Source organism: Protopterus annectens, chromosome 1.part1 (genome assembly GCF_019279795.1).
Source record: "Protopterus annectens isolate FY-2018-M chromosome 1.part1, PAN1.0, whole genome shotgun sequence".
Taxonomy (NCBI): Eukaryota; Metazoa; Chordata; order Ceratodontiformes; family Protopteridae; genus Protopterus; species Protopterus annectens.
In genome coordinates this window covers 1,792,731,619-1,792,748,070 of record NC_056726.1, presented here as the reverse complement: position 1 = coordinate 1,792,748,070, position 16,452 = coordinate 1,792,731,619, and the positions used below count along the sequence as shown (strand labels likewise).

General features: G+C 44.2%; 1 protein-coding gene across 6 annotated transcripts in view; it reads right to left on the bottom strand.

Annotated features, from left to right (window-relative positions):
* Nucleotides 1–16,452, bottom strand: part of PUM1 (pumilio RNA binding family member 1) — a 3,075,948-nt gene that overhangs the window by 714,921 nt on the left and 2,344,575 nt on the right. For all 6 annotated transcript variants that reach the window (XM_044084662.1, XM_044084694.1, XM_044084669.1 and 3 more), the window contains exon 14: nt 444–581. In XM_044084662.1, coding sequence (XP_043940597.1) covers nt 444–581 — 138 coding nt within the window. The remainder of the gene's footprint in view (nt 1–443; nt 582–16,452) is intronic.

The following is a 16,452-nucleotide window of genomic DNA, read 5'->3' as shown; positions in this document are numbered from 1 at the left end:
CTCTCTCCTTTGCATATCTCAAGGTTTACTAAATTTCTTGGAGAGAGAATGTGTGTTTTAAACAAGAGAGAGCTCAGAAATTTGAAAAGTATGTTCAGGGTTTAGATTTGTTCTGCAACGAGAAAAGATCATCTAAAACTCATTGGGGCAATAAGGTGGCTGTCTAAGCACTCCATGTACTTGAAATACAGCTGAAATAAAGATGGACAAAACATTCTAAAACTTCAGAAAAATGAGGCTCCTAAAAACAATGACAGAGAATGGCATAATGGTTAAGATATTTGCCTTACAGACACAAGGTGCAGGGTTTGATTCTCACATGGGTTAATTGGCTAGGCTTAAAATGGCACACAAGGGCAGTTAACCAAGTACTAACCTATGAACGTATGTAACAAGCATACTGTCCTTTAAAACATAAAATAATAGCTCCAAATGTTCATTACCTGCCCTTTAAATGCATCAATGATGAACTGTAATGACTGCGGCTGGACACATTCGATACACTTTTGCACCACGTGGTTCCCATTTTGGTCTTTCACACATTTCAAAACATGGCCATCAAGCTCTCGTACCATGTCACTCTTAATAAAAAAAAAAAAAAGACAAAAAGTAAAAATGTATAGAAAGCAGCGTAATCTCAAATTCTGAAACAAAATATTTTATTAATATCTGAAAAATTGACAAGAAAGCAGAACTTGCACAACAGCACAAACTTTGAGAGGCAAACCTATCCCAACATAATGTTCAAGACGGTCAGCTAAAGATGTTGTTTTTTTGTCTTTCAGCTTTTCCCAGTTAGGGGTCGCCACAGCGGAACTCCGGTCCGCTAATGACTGGCAGCAGATTTTTACATGCCGAGTTGCCAGCTCTGACGCACAACCTTCAACGAAGGTACGCCCATTCACGCACATCTCCACACAGAAGACGCTCTAGCTGAGAATCGAACGGGACAACGTCCTACTGTGAGGCGACAACGTTACCGCAGCACCACCACCGCAGTACGACACGGTCAGCTAAAGATACACACCCATAAACAGTACACAACTTTTCAGTTATCAAGTAATATCTGCAAATAAATGTCAAATCCTAGCAATCCCCTCTGCAAAGCCATTATCTCTGCAAGGGGAAGTCTTTCTCTCTCCAATTATTTCCCACCTTATCTACTTGGCAGAACTAGAACAGTCAAGATAAACAGACATAATACCTTCAAAGAAAAGAAGCAAACTTCCAAAAAGACTCAAATGCTCAAGCACCGAGTTGTAAGACATGCTTGCTGAGAAACATACTTTCCAATGTGTACTAGGCTGCAATGGAAGCAACAATCATTTTCAATCAGTGACTGTACAATTAACAACAGAACACAAATAGATTACATTCAAAATTGGAAAGCTGCACTGCTAAACGAGTTATTTCCGATTACCTCCTTAGATAAAGGGAGCCTTACAGCACTAGAAAGGGCATTAGGTAAGTAAATACTAATATGTAACATATGTTTGGGAACACAGAGGTTTTAAATGCAAGTACAGCTTCCTAACCCAGCAAAGGCAAATCTGCCTGGATTTATGAAAGGCAAATGTTGCATTTTCTGCAAAATCAATCTATTAAGTAGAATTGTCTAATTCCAACTAAATACTGAGGTATTAAGCAGTTTAAAGCCCCAACATCCTGTAAGTGAAAGCAACAGTCTCTAAAATGTATTCCAGGACCTCATGAGTGTGAAAGGTAGAATCACAAGGGTCCCAATACCAAAACAGTTTAAAAAAAAAAGGGGGGTGGGGTGGGGAGACCAGAGTCAGACATGGACGGCAGTTACTTCAGGGATGGGCTGGATCTTGCATAAGCTGCTGAATGACAGCAAAAAAAAATATTCCAAAGGCTAAACAGACCACACTAGCTGTCTGCTTTCTATCAAGTCAGTAGCTTGCTATTGTGCATTCAGATGTTAAAACTGGGAAACACAAATGCACACATCATTTATGATAAACTTCCAAAGGATAGACTGCTGTCTGAAAACATTATCTGACAAATACATCACGCATTCAAATCCCCAGAAACAGTGCTTTAAATAGCACTGATAAAAAAACACCACCTGCAATGTCCTATGACTTTGCAACATACAGAAAACTCTGAAAATAGTCAACAGGTATTACATAAACAGTCTGTAAGCAGAAAAAAATCTGTTCCGCCTTTACTAGTTTTAATTCATTGTATTCCTGTTACTGTATGATAAATAATACCACATCTTGTACTACTGTCATGGTATACATTACACACAGAACAGTCTCTTAACTCCATGCTCTATTTTGTCGTGTTTGCATATCATATACTGCCCTTATATTTTGAAAAGTTATATGTGACTCAGTCACATTCTTGCTAACATTTGTTTACTCAACTAAGCACCACTACTTTATCTGCCTTATACATCAGAACTTGTAATTGTTTTGTTTTTTTAGACAAGAGTAAGGTTGTATTTTTCTTTACAGCAAACTTGGTTCTGTAAAGCTTTTCAATGTACATCTTGAAGTACTCTTATCTACAGATCACTCTGCCCATACCATTTGAGAGCTTTAACTTCTCTTTTTGCCAGTCTTTCAACTTAAACAAAATGGTTTATATTCTTGCAGGATCACTGCAACAGTAAACTTAAATAGCTTCTCACTGCAATGTAAATTACTTGCTCATTTCAAAATACATCAATGGTGGTGCTTTAATTACAAAATAAGCATTTCAAAGCTTTTTTTCCTACTATGCACTCCATTGCCAATCTAGATCATGTTTTGATAATGGCCTCACTGCCAAACTCATGTACAAAAAGGTTTGGAAGAAACTCCAGAAAATACAGCATCACTGTAAGAAACCTCATGAAGAGTTCATTTCTTCTTGTTAAAATATCTGCATTATGGTTCTTACTTTGTAAGGTCTGTTTTCAAGCCTTCTGATAACACAAAACTCAATAGTGTTAAAACTCTGATTCTACAATTCTACACTTCTTGTTCAGCTAGTGGCTATTCTGTATCAGCCTCTTCAGAAAATCAGTCAATCCTGTGTCACATGGTTCCTTCTTCTGTACCCATATCACTATCTGCTCAATTTTAGGTAAAGCTTTTACCGAGCTCCACATTAATCTGTACAACTCCATGAAACATTTCAAGTGCTGATAAAAAAAAAAAAAATGAAATCCCGGACATCATTACGGCCCTCATAAGGACAACTGGCTTAGAAAATAGATGAAGTCTTGAGAGACCTGTACTTCACACAGGTGAATTAAAAGTTCACAGCTTGGAACTTTCTTCATCAAGTCATCTTGCCAAAGGACAGAAAAATACTTTTATTTTAGTACAAGCCAGTATTTTTAATTGGACAAAACAGACAATACTTTCTTTTTATATAAATTTATTCAAGTCTCATGGATTTACATGGACATACATTTTTGCCTGGCTTAACTGTAGTAATCACAATGCTGGCCTATCAGGTACGCTGTCCCTGTTTCTTAATCACATCAGCATTCTGCAAGTAACTTAAATATTGCTCGATTCTAGCTTTTAAAGCAAAAGGAACTCTTCCTTAGTGCACACACCACCGAAAGTAGTGCAGGGTATATGCAGGAATATGATAAACTCCTGGTGAACAATCTAAGTCAAAAAGAAATATCTGTACTCTGATAACTGGAGTCATGTCTACTCACTGATTGTTAATTCTGTGACTGAGGAGTTATCTAATTTAACTCAGTGAATACCACTTCACACACACACACACACACACACACACACACACACACACACACACACACACACACACACACACACACACACACCTGCTAAACCTCGAACAGCCACAACAGGGCTTTGCCCCCCCCCCCCCCCACACCCCCTACTTCAATACACAACTCTGAGATTGCACTACAGTGGAGGAAATGGCAAAGGCCCAACAATGGCCCAGTAAATTTTTCCCCTGGGAAAAAAAATTGCGGCTGTAGCCGCTCGAGGTTCTGCAGCTTCGATCAATGTGGGTTGACCTAAGCGCGTTCGCTGTTTTGCCGTTTTAAAAGGAACCCTATACATATATATATATATATATATATATATATATATATATATGTCACGAAAGGAGATACAGCCAGCCCAGCTATCTGAAATGTTGTATTCTATGTCATTTCTGAATATCAACATGATTCATATGCTTGTGTTACAAATGTATTAAAATTGTATGCTATGTGTATATCAAACTGCTGGTACAAAAGTGTGTGTTAAAAAGGGCTGCAAAGTACTGAGCTTTAAAAATTTATCCATAGTGTACCCCACTGGAACAGAACAAAAATGTACATAAACTATTGTAACTGTTTAGATGTACATATTTTAACAATGGAAACTGGAACGCAGGAGGCTAATTTCAGAAAAATAGCCGAAAATTTAAATTACTTTATGACCACATAATAAGAGGATGTTATGTTCCAGTTTCAGTGCAGTAACAATGTCTAAAAAGGAAAGTTGTGTAAAATCTTACCATAACCATAGATGTCTTTCTCTTCCATGTTGCAGTATTCACTAGTGGGGTACACCCCTTCTTCCCATCAGCTTGTTCGGCCAGGTTTCTAAAGCTCTTCCAGTCCCTGTTGGTGCGTCTGACGTGTAGGCTGGTACGTGGGCCATAAAATTAACATCTGCGCGGACCAGTCCTCAGAACCAAGAAGCCCCAGACAGAGCCAGTCTTGATAGCATAGCCTGTGTAGGAGCTGAGGAGAGCAAGTGCAAGGAGAGCAGGGGGATGAAGGGAGGGAAGGAATACTGCAACATGGAAGAGAAGGACATCTATGGTTATGGCAAGATTTTACACAACGTTCCTTTGTCCTTCTATTCCAATGTTGCAGTATTTACTAGTGAGTGAGTACAAAAGCTCACTGCTGGCTGAAGGATTCCAAGAACCCATGCAGGATAGCCCTGGCAAATCCTGCTCTGGTCCTGGAGATGTGGTCCACCTTGTAGTGTCTTGTCTGGTGAAGGTGTGCAGAGATAACCAAGCAGCAACTTCCAGAATGGAGTTAGTATCTAGACCTTTAAAGAAATCTCCAGAGGAAGCCATGGCCCTTGCGGAATGGGCTCTGACGTTGCCCGTTAGTATCTTTCCATAGTGAGAGTAACAAAAGGAGATGGCCCTAGCAATCCAAGAAGAAATGTTTTGCTTTCCTACAGCTTTCCCCAGTGCTCTGGGGTGGAAGGAAACAAACAGCTGGTTTGATTTGCATATAGGCTTGGTCTTATGCAAGTAGAAACAGAGTTGCCTGTGTACATCCAGGGAGTGAAGGACGGTCTCCCTGAGGGTTAGGAAAGAAGGTAGGCAGGTGAATAGCTTGATTTAGGGAGAGGTCATTAACCACCTTGGGGGTGAAGGTGGAATTAATCCTGTGGGTGACCCTGCCCATATGGAAAACTAGGAAGGGTGGAGTAGCCATGAGGGCTTGGAACTCTGAGACCCTCCTGGCTGATGTTAAAGCTACTAGCAGCACTGTTTTCCAAGTGCAAAACTTCAAGTCAGCCTTGACAGTTGGGTCAAAGGGGGCAGAGTGAGCTTTTCCAGCACATAATTAAGATCCCAAGGAGGAGGAGGAGTTGATTTTCTAGGGGTCTTAGGTGTAAAACACCTTTTAGGAATAGTTTGGCTGGAAGACTGGAAGCAAGTGGGGGCTCCATAGGAAGGCAGAAATGTCAGACAGGTGTGCTTTTACGGAGGAGTAAGACAAGTCTGTTTTAAGCAGTTCACACAGGTTAAGAGAGAATTAGAGGCAGGTCACAGTCCAGCGGCTCTATCTGTCTTTTCTGACACCAGATAGAAAATCTTCTCCATTTAGAGAGAAAGGATTTCCTCATGTTTTGTTTCCTGGCCTGCTGCAGGACTGAGAGCACATCCTCGTATAGGTGTCTGAAGGTAATCAGGATCCTATCAGCCACAGGGAGAGGTGCAGGGAAAGTACAGTTTTGTACCTACCATAAATGTAGATGTTCGAGTGTTAATACAGCTGCAAGCATAACAGATGGGTTTTCCTGCTGTCAGGCGGGTCCTCGGTCGGCCGAATTCCAAAGTCTAGGTCCGGCGTCAGTTGTCGTCGCTTCTTCCCTGACGTCAGTGCGACAGGGGTATAAAAGAACCAACCAACGCCATTTTCTTCAGTTTTTCTTGCCCCAGATGTCAGGTGACCCCAGAAGGAAGGCAAAACATAAATTTATGTAATAAAGCAAATGCAATATAATCAAAAAACAGTAGTTGCAAGCAAATACACCATAAAAGAATACCCCAATGAGGTTGTATGAGGAGGTGTTAGCCATAAGGCCTGTCCCAAGAGAGGAAGGAGGAAGGGAAACCTGGACTGCAGCTGTATTAGCACTCGAACATCTACATTTATGGTAGGTACAAAACTGTACTATGTTCATCGTGCATACAGCTGCAGTCATAACAGATGGGTAGAATCCCAAAGCTAATAAAGGGGTGGTAGGCACTAAGTGGAACTAGGTGGAGCCAGGATGCCCTGCAAGACTGCAGTGGCAAAGCCCGCTCTAGTTTTGGAGTATAATGGAAGGTTATAGTGCTTGGAGAAAGTATGTACAGAACTCCAAGTGGCTGCTTCCAAAATATCTTTGGTAGGAACCCCCCTGAGGAAAGCTGCAGAGGTAGCTGTGGCCCTTGTGGAGTGAGATCTGATGCCTGTAGGTACAGTTTTACCATGAAAAAGAGTAACAAAAGCGTATGCAGTGGGCTATCCATTTTGAGATTTTCTGTTTGGAAATAGGCTTCCCTTGAGCACCTGTAGCATAGGACACAAAGAGTTGCTCTGATTTTCTGAAAGGCTTTGTTCTGTCCAAATAATAACAGAGCTGTCTGTGAATGTCCAAGGAATGTAGTAGCCTCTCCCCCTTTGTTTTGTGGATTAGGGTAAAAGGTAGGTAAGTGGATAGCCTGATTCAAGGATACCCTGGATACTACCTTTGGCATAAATGAAGGATTGGCTCGTAAGAAAACTCTGTCCTGATGGAAAATGATGAAAGGCTGCACAGCCATGAGGGCTTGTAGTTCCGAAACCCTGCGTGCTGAGGTGATAGCTAGAAGGAAGGCTGTTTTCCATGACAAATATTGCAGATCTGTTGAAGCAGCTGGCTCAAAAGGAGGCAGGGTTAGTTTTTCTAGAATGAAATTGAGGTCCCAAGCAGGTACTGGTTGCTTGCTTTGGGGGTTTTATATTCTTAGCCCCTCTGAGGAACTGTCTTAAGAGAGGGTGAGAGAATAAAGGAGGATCAGTGTTGTACTCTGCAGAAATGGCTGAGGCATGGATTTTGATGGAGGAGAATGAAAGTCCACTGCTTAGCAGCTCGGCTAGGTACTGTAGTATTCCAGGATTTTGACCCTTTTTCTGATTCCAGACACAAAACCGTTTCCATTTTGCAGAGTAGGCTTTTCTAGTAGAAGGCCTTCTGGCCTCCAAAATGACATCCTGCACCTCCTTGGAGAGTAGGGTCTGCTGTGAATTTAAGGAATCCTCCATGCGGCTAGATTGAGTGTTTTCAGCTGACTGTGAAGAGTTTTGAAGTTGTGCTGAGTCAGTAGAAGAGGCATTAGAGGCAGGATCCATGGTGGGGAATGCGTCAGGCTCCTCAGGAGTGGGTACCAGTGTTGTCTTGGCCAGTCTGGAGCAATGAGAATCATCTTTGGTCTGTCTGCTCTGGCTTTTAATAGAACTTTGGCCAGCAGTGGAAGAGGTGGAAAGGCATAAACCGTCATTATTGTCCAACTGAAAGAGAGTGCATCCACTTTCCAGGCCTGTGGATGAAAGGTCCTTGAGCAGAATTTTGTCAATTGGTAATTTCTGTGGGTGGCAAAGAGATCTATGTCTGGCCTTCCCCATGCTTGAATTATCATTGTAAAAACTTGAGGATGCAACTTCCATTCGTGTGGATCTGTCATATTTCTGCTCAGGTTGTCTGCCAGTGTGTTTTCCTTTCCTGGCAGGAATTGTGCTTGAAGTTGGATTTGCAATTCCAGAGCAGTGTTCCAAAGGGACATGGCTAGTCTGCACATGGGATATGAATGAGTTCCTCCCTGTTTATGTACCACATCACTGTGGCGTTGTCTGCTCTTATCAATAGCTGTCCTGGATGCAGTCGGTCTTTGAAAGCCACAACAGCATTTATTACTGCTAGCATTTCCTTTTGATTGATGTGTAGGTGCTTTTCTTTTTGTGACCATTTGCCCTGAATGCACCGATCTGTCATGTGCGCCCCCCCAGGCGTAGTCCGAGGCGTCTGTTGTGATGACTTGATTTGCTTGAGGCTTGCAGAATGGGAGACCTATGTTTCTTTGGCATGCTTGAGCCCACCACAGAAATTCTTTTTGAAGACATGGAATCAGTGGTATGATTGCTTCCAAACTGTGGCTGTGTTGAGACCATAAGTTTTTTAGGTACCATTGAAGTTTCCTCATATGCAGCTTTGCACATGGGATTAGCAGGATGCAAGATGCCATGAATCCCAGAGCCTGCAGGATTTTCCTTGCAGTCAGCCTGGTGAAGGTTGCCAGTTTTCTGAAGTATTGAGTTAATTGCCCTTGTTTCTCTGGCGTGAGGTAGGCCATCTGGGTGTTTGTATCCAAGCTGGCACCCAGGAAAATTATTGTTTGAAAGGGTATTAGTCTTGACTTCTTTTTGTTGACTGTGTATCCCAGAGATTTCAACAACATTATTACAAATGCCAGGTGTTTCAGAAGAGTGTGTTTGCTGTCCGCTTGGATCAGGCAGTCGTCCAGATATGGGTATATTTGTATCCCTTGAAGTCTGCAGAAGGCAATTACTGATGCCAGGCATTTCATGAACACTCTGGGCGCACTAGATAAGCCAAAGGACAATGCAGAGAATTGATAATGGGATGAACCTGCAAGAAATCTGAGGTATCTTCTGCAATCTTGTCTGACTGGGACATGCAGGTATGCCTCCTTGAGGTCCAATGTTACCAGCCAAGTCTCCTTGCCCAGCATGGGAAGAAGCTGCTGTAATGTGAGCATCTTGAACTTTGCTACGAGTAAATATGTGTTTAGGATGGATAGGTCCAAAATAGGTCTCCAATCTTTGCCCTTCCTTGGTACCAGGAATAGTCTGGAATAAAAACCTTGACCCTGTTCTTGTGCAGGTACCTCTTGAATAGCTTTCATGTCCATGAGAGCTGAAATTTGTTTTTGTGCCTCTGCCCTTTGACTGTGTGGCAGGTTTGGCATGCCTCTCATTTTTGGAAGGGTGTGAAAGTGGAATCTGTAGCCTCTGTCTATAATGTCCAGGATCCATTTGTCTTTTGTGACAATATGCCAATTTTTTGAAAATAATGCCAGTTTTCCGCCTAAAGGTGCTGCCATTTGAGCCTTGCTTGGCATGCAAAGGGGAAAGTCATTGGGTCTGCTTTCTGAATGGCTGTGAACTAAACTATCCTCACCCCCTCTTGGTGTAGGTGTTTGCCATTGTCTGCCTCTAAATGATCCTTGAGATTGCCCTCTACCTCTCGGGCGCCTGTATCTACCTCTTTGAGGTCTGTCCGTGGCTGGAAAGGACCAATTTTTTGAATGATTTTGCCTTTTCCTCCATTTTCTTTAATACCTCCTCAGCTTTAACACCAAACAATACATCTTTTTGAAGAGGTGCATCTAGTAATTTAGCTTTGACATGATCTGGTAAGGTTTGGTCTTTGAGCCAAGCATGTCTACGTATGACTGATCATGTAACAGCAGCTCTACAAGAGGCCTCTAAAGCATCAAAACCACATTGCAAGATATGTTTATCCACTTGCTCTGCACTATGCAACAAATCCTGCAACTTCTTCAAGTCAGGTTGTTCAGGTTGTGACATTTTGCTTTTCAACTGAGATAACAAAAACTGTTGATACTTTAACATATGGAACTGACAGTTTAATGCCCTCATGGTTAAAGTGGCCGAGGTGTATACCTTTTCCCCCCACCTTTCTAAAGCTCTGGAATCTCTCTCTGAAGGTAATGGATTTTTGGCAGTGGAGGCCTTAATTCCCTTGGGACCCTGTGAAATAGTTTCTGAGTCAGCCGCATGGCCTTTGTATAGGAATTGGTGTGAATCAGGAACCCGGTAATATCTGTCAGGCTTGACTGGAGCTGGAGGTAAAGAATCTGGGTTAAGGCTGGCCTCTGAATACACATCATCTAGTATGTCTAAGACAGGAGGTATAGCCAGAGGCCTGTGCTGAGGGAGCAAGAGGAAATCCCTGAGCCTTTTCTTGGAGTCTGAGTACTCTTGGCCTTCCCAGTGGAAGTGTTCCCTCAAGGTATGCAAGGTTTCCCCAAAAGAGTAATCCTCAGGGGGGGAGACAGAGGGAATGGACTCCTCTGCATCAGAATCTTCGAAAGGGGAGTAAGAATGTTCCTGGTCCTCAGAATGTTCTGAAGTAATGGAGGCCTGGTCCGAGGAAGGGTATTCTTCCTCCACTCTGGGCCTTTTGTCCGAGGGGGGTTGAGAACCCCTGATAAGTGTAATCAAATCCTCAGCCATTTTGAGCATCTGCTTTTTAGGCATGGGGCCTTGAGAGGGGCCCTGTGGAGCCTGTCTTTTAGAATGCATGGCTGCTTTAGATTTAGTGTAAGTCTTAATGGAAAAGAAGAAGAAGGCCTGAAGACACATTGAGAGGTGGCAGGCCTGTCTGAACTCTGAGTTTCCCCGCCAAGAGTGACTTCGGTATCTGTTCGGTATCTGTAGTCGGGGTGTGGGCCGAAGAGCCTGCGACCTCGGGCACAGAAGACACCGCTAATGAAGTGTCATCGGTAGTCAGGGGCTGCGTAGGTGCCTCGCTGAGAACCAGAGCACATGTAGTCGGCTTTAGCGTGGTGTCGGTAGAAGTCGCGGACCTCGTATGTCGGTCCTTATCTTTACGTAGTTTACTCAAAATTGTAGTCGGAGTATCCGCCGACATGTTGTAATTAAACTTTTTGCCAAAATAGTGTTGGGCGAACTCCGCCCGACGCTTAATAGCACGTCTGTTGAATGTAGCACAAAAACGACAGGCCAAGACGTCGTGGTCTGGGCCTAAGCAAGGTATACAGACGGAATGGAAATCCTTATGCGGTATTTGCTTCCCACATGAAATGCAATTATTAACTTTGTCTGACATCGGTCTGAGGCAAGAAAAGTTTCCCCAACGGGGTACTTAGCTTTCAAGAAGTCTTCGGTTGAAAAATATTCGTAATCTCAGGAGCTGGCCGACCGGCACTTGCGAACTGCTTCTGCTTCGGGCACCGCGCGGCAAGAAAGACTGAAGAAAATGGCGTCGGCTGGTTCTTTTATACCCCTGTCGCATTGACGTCAGGGAAGAAGCGACGACAACCGACGCCGGACCTAGACTTTGGAATTCGGCCGACCGAGGACCAGCCTGACGGCAGGAAAACCCATCTGTTATGACTGCAGCTGTATGCACGATGAACATCTCCACTGTGGATAAATCTGTGTCGCCTGGTGCTGTGTGACTAGATCCACTGAGGGGGATAACTTGTGGTGATTGCACTTGGCTAGATGATGAAGTAGGGGGCACCAGTGCTGCCTTGGACAAAAGGGGGTCACCAACAAGGTTTTTGGTGAGTCCTCCTGAATTTTCAGTAGGACACTCTGTATCAGAGGGAAGGGGGGAAAGGCATACAGGAATTTCCCCTTCCAGGACGTTAAGAAGGCATCTGTTTGAAGAGCCTCCGGGTCATAAGTTCTGGAACAATAGCTCTGGAGTTGCCTGGTTGTGGAGGAGGCGAACAGGTCTGTCTGTGGAATACCCCACCTGTGGATCAGCTCTAAAAATTCCTCCCTTGACAGCATCCACTCATGACTGTCCGAGGAGGTTCTGCTTAAGGAATCTGCCTGGCAATTTTGTTGGGATGGGATGTAGGCTGCCTGTAGGGAGATCTCCAGGAAGACAGATAGTTCCCATACCTGTATACTAGCCAGTCTGCAGAGGAGGTAGGACTTGGTCCCTCCTTGATTGTACAAGTACCACATCACTGTAGTGTTGTCTGTGAAGATCCTCAGAATGCCCTGTCTGAGGAAAGGTAGAAAGGCCTGCAGGGCCAGAAGTATGGCTGACATTTCTTTGATGTTGATATGCCATTGTTTGTTTGCCTTTCCACAAACCTTGCACTTTCCTTGTGTCTAATGTTGCTCCCCAGCCTAGATCTGAGGCATCTGTGTGCATGATCTGAGGGGGGAGGGGCAACTGTAAGGGGAGACCAAGGTTTAGGGTCACCTGGGCCATCCACCACTTTAGCTATTGGTGGAGCCAGGGTAGAGAGTACAGTTGTGTACAATTACCATAAATGTAGATGTTCAAGTGTATTCACTGTTGCAGTCATTACATTTGGGTTATCTGCTTGCAGGTAGCCCTCAGTCTGCCTGATTAACAAAGTTTGGGTCCTGTGTCGGTTGCTGTCCCTTCTTCCATGACGTCAGGTCGACAGGGGTATGAAACATGCAGCCGACGCCATTACATCAGTTTTTCTTGCCACAGATGTCAGGTGCCCCCCAAATGGGGAGCAATTAAATATAAAAGTACAATGAAATACCTCCAACAAAAAAGCAAATACACCAAAGGCTTTTACACAGAGTAAAGGCAAGTAGAGGTATAGCCAAAAGACGTTAGGGGGCTGGAGGGAGGGTAACTAGGACTGCAACAGTGAACACACTCGAACATCTACATTTATGGTAAGTGTACACAACTGTACTATGTTCTTTATGTTTCACTGTTGCAGTCATTACATTTGGGTAGATTCCCAAAGCTGTGGTTGGGAGGAGGAAATTAGCATTAGGACTAGCTATAAGGCCCTGCAAAGACTGCAGTGGCAAAGCCAGCTCAGGAGTTAGAGAAAATTGACAAATGGTAATGCCTGGCTCAAGTATGTACAGAAATCCAGGTAGCAGTTTCTAGGATGTCCCTGGTAGGGACACCTCTGAGAAGGGCTGTAACGGTAGATGCAGCCCTGGTGGAGTGAGGTCTGATCCCCCTGGGGAATAGGTTTTCCATGGTGCTTATAGCAGAAATGAATGCAATGGCCTATCCATTTAGAAATAGTTTGCTTTGAAACAGTCTTCCCCTCTGCCCCTGCAGCCAATGCTACGAGCAGTTTTTCAGATTTCCTTTGAGGTTTAATCCTGTCCAAGTAGAATCTGAGTTGCCTGTGCACATCTAAGGAATGCAATATCCATTCTCTTTGTTCTGTGGATTAGGAAAGACGGCTGGCAAATGAATGGACTGATTAAGAGCCACACTGGATACCACCTTGGGCATGAGGGATGGATTGGTTCTGAGGGACACCCTGTCTGCATGAAAGATGATGAAAGGCTCCACTGCCATAAGGGCCTGTAATTCAGATACCCTTCCAGCTGAAGTCATTGCTAAAAGGTAAGCTGTTTTCCAAGAAAGACATTTTAGGTCTGCAGTAGCAGCTGGTTCGAAAGGCAGTAGAGTGAGTTTCTCCAAGACAAAGTTAAGGTTCCAGGCTGGGGTTGGAGCTCACATGGGTGGTTTTAAATTTTTGGCCCATCTGAGGAACTGTGTGAGCATTGGATGAGAGAAGAGGGGAGGTTCTGTGTTATAATGGGCTGAAATGGCTGAGGCGTGGATTTTAATGGAGGAAAAAGACAGGCCCTTGTGAAGCATCTCAGTTAAGTATTGTAAAATCTGAGGTAAATTGAGCTCTGCTGTGCTCGTCCCTTGAAACTGGTTCCAGGCACAGAATCTTTTCCATTTTTCAGCATAGGATTTTCTAGTGCTAGGCCTCCTTGCCTCTAAGATGATATCCATCACAGGTTTACTGAGAGATGGTAAAGGAGAGATTATGCAATTAGCCAGGCTGCAAGGTTCAATGTTAGAAGCTGAGGGTGCAGAATCTGGTTCTCCTTGAGACAACAGAGGAGTCTGAGGCAGGTGCCATGGGGATAACCGTGACACACTGCGCAAGAGGGGGTACCCAGTGTTGGCACAGCCAGTCTGGAACAATCAAAATCATCCTTGGCTTGTCCTGTTTGATTTTTAGTAGTACTTTGGAGAGCAGAGGCAGAGGGGGAAGGCATAAACTGATAGTTTTTTCCAGCTGAAGGACAGAGCATCCACTTTCCAGTCTTGTTTGTGGGGAGTCCTTGTGCAAAATTTGTTCAATTGGTAGATCTAGGGAGAGCAAACAGGTCTATATCTGGGCTCCCCCATTTGCTTGTCAACATGTTGAAAATCCACTGTTTCCATTTTCACTCGTGTGGGTCCATAAGGTTTCTGCTTAGTCCGTCTGCCAATGTACTTAACTATCCAGGCAGGAACTGAGCTTGTAGGTGCACTTGGTAGCTCAAGGCTGTGATCCACAATGCCATGGCTAGTCTGCAGAGGGGGTAAGAATGTGTGCCCCCATGCTTATGTACCACATAACAGTGGTGTTGTCCGTCTTTACCATAGGTTGGTACTAGGCTATCAGCCCTAGGGCCTACACAAGCCTAGCCATAACAATTCCCTGGCTATTTCTTCCCACACTATTTACTTCCCTGGACCCCTGTCTAGCAGGTCGACTGACATGATCCCTGGGAGTGAATTTCCTTTCTCCCATCCAATCGTCAAGGTTCCTTTTGAAGAGGGCCAAAGAGGTGCTCTGCTTGGCATGTATGGGCAATCTATTCCAGAGTCTGGGGAGTCTCTGGGTCAGGAACCTATCCCTCCAGAATGTTTTGTTTATTGCGATGACAAGGTTTAGATCCCTGGAGCGTGTGGCTCTGAGGGATTGGGATTTCTTTAAGTGTAGCATGTCCAACAGCTCTGGGTATGACATGGCCTTGTATGTTAAGCAGAGATCGCCTCAGAGTAGACGATATGCGACAGAGTATAGCTGGAGTTTTTTAAGGCGGTCAGCGTAGGGTATCTGCTTTAGGCCTGTGATTCTTTTAGTGAGGTATTTCTGCGGCCTTTCCAGTTGTTGCAGATGTCTTGAGAGGTACATATCAAACGGGGCGTTGTATTCTATAATGGGTCTAATGAGGGATGAGTACAGTGGGACAATGACCTCTTTTTTTCTGGATGAAAAGCCCTTCGTGATGAGGTGTGCCACATAGAAGGACTTCCTGACTGTTGTGGCGATGTGGTTATTGAAGGTGAGACCACTGTCCACCTGTGTCCCTAAGTCTCTTATCACACTTGCGGTGTTTAGTGTACTGCCACCTATATGGTAATTCACAGATACATGTTTTTTCCCAAAGGGGATAACTATACATTTCTTGGCATTGAGCTTGAGCCCATGGCTCTGGCACCAAGCATCTGTTTCTGTAAGGCCCTTTTGTAGAGTATCCACATCATTTGGGGATTCAATAATGGCTCCCAGTTTGCAGTCATCTGTGAACTTTGTTAGCCAGAGTCCCTTAGTGTTGGCCTGTACTTCAGAGAAGTAGATGCCAAACAAGAGCGGCCCTAGGACTGAACCCTGAGGTACTCCACTTGTCACTTGTCTGGAGCTGGATTTGGAGTCGGCTACTTTTACAGTGTGGGTTCTATCAGTAAGCCAGTTAGCAACCCACTGGGTGACGTAGGGATTAATGCTCAGCTTAGTAAGTTTACCTATGATTCCAGACTGGGGAATGGTGTCAAAGGCCTTGGCAAGGTCTAGATAGGCTGTGTGGACCACCTTACCCTTGTCCATGGCTCTGGAGTCGGACTCAAAGTCAATCAGGTTCAGGAGACAAGATCGGCCCTTCACGAACCCTAACTGGGTGGGGTCCAGTGTTTGAAGGTTGCCAATGTCTTTGTTTATAAGTTCCATGATAATACGTTCCATGGCCTTGCAGATAAGGTTTGTCAGACTAATGGGACGGTAGTTTCCGGGATCCAAGGTGGATCCCCCCTTGTGGAGTGGGATAACTGTAGCTCTGCGCCACTCAGTGGGCACGAAACCTGAGGTGAGGCTATGATTAAACATGACATTTAGGTGAGGTGCCAGTTCATATTGTAGTTCATGTAGTACACAGGCCGGGATGTCATCCGTTCTCATGGATGCTGTATTCTTAGTTTTGGAGAGTGCGTTTTTTTACCTGTGTGGCCGTTATTACCGGAATTTGGCAATGTTCCGGTATTGAGATGGGCCATTTAGGGGGTGAGAGGGGGATGAAGTTGGCACTGACTACCTGCCAGGATATTGGCAATATCCTTGGGATCAGTATATTTAATGCCATTCTGTTTTAGCTCAGAGCAGATCTGAGCATTGCCATTTACATTCTTGACATAGTTATAGAATGCCTTGTGGTTGTCTTTGGAATCTTTGGCAATTTTATTTTCGTAACTAGCTTTGGAGGATTTTATGGGGGATCTCAGTTTCTTACTGAGGCTGGTAAGGGAGTTTTTTGCATCCTGGCATTAGTTGTCCTGGAAGAATGTTGTCCTTGAAGGCTGTTAGAGC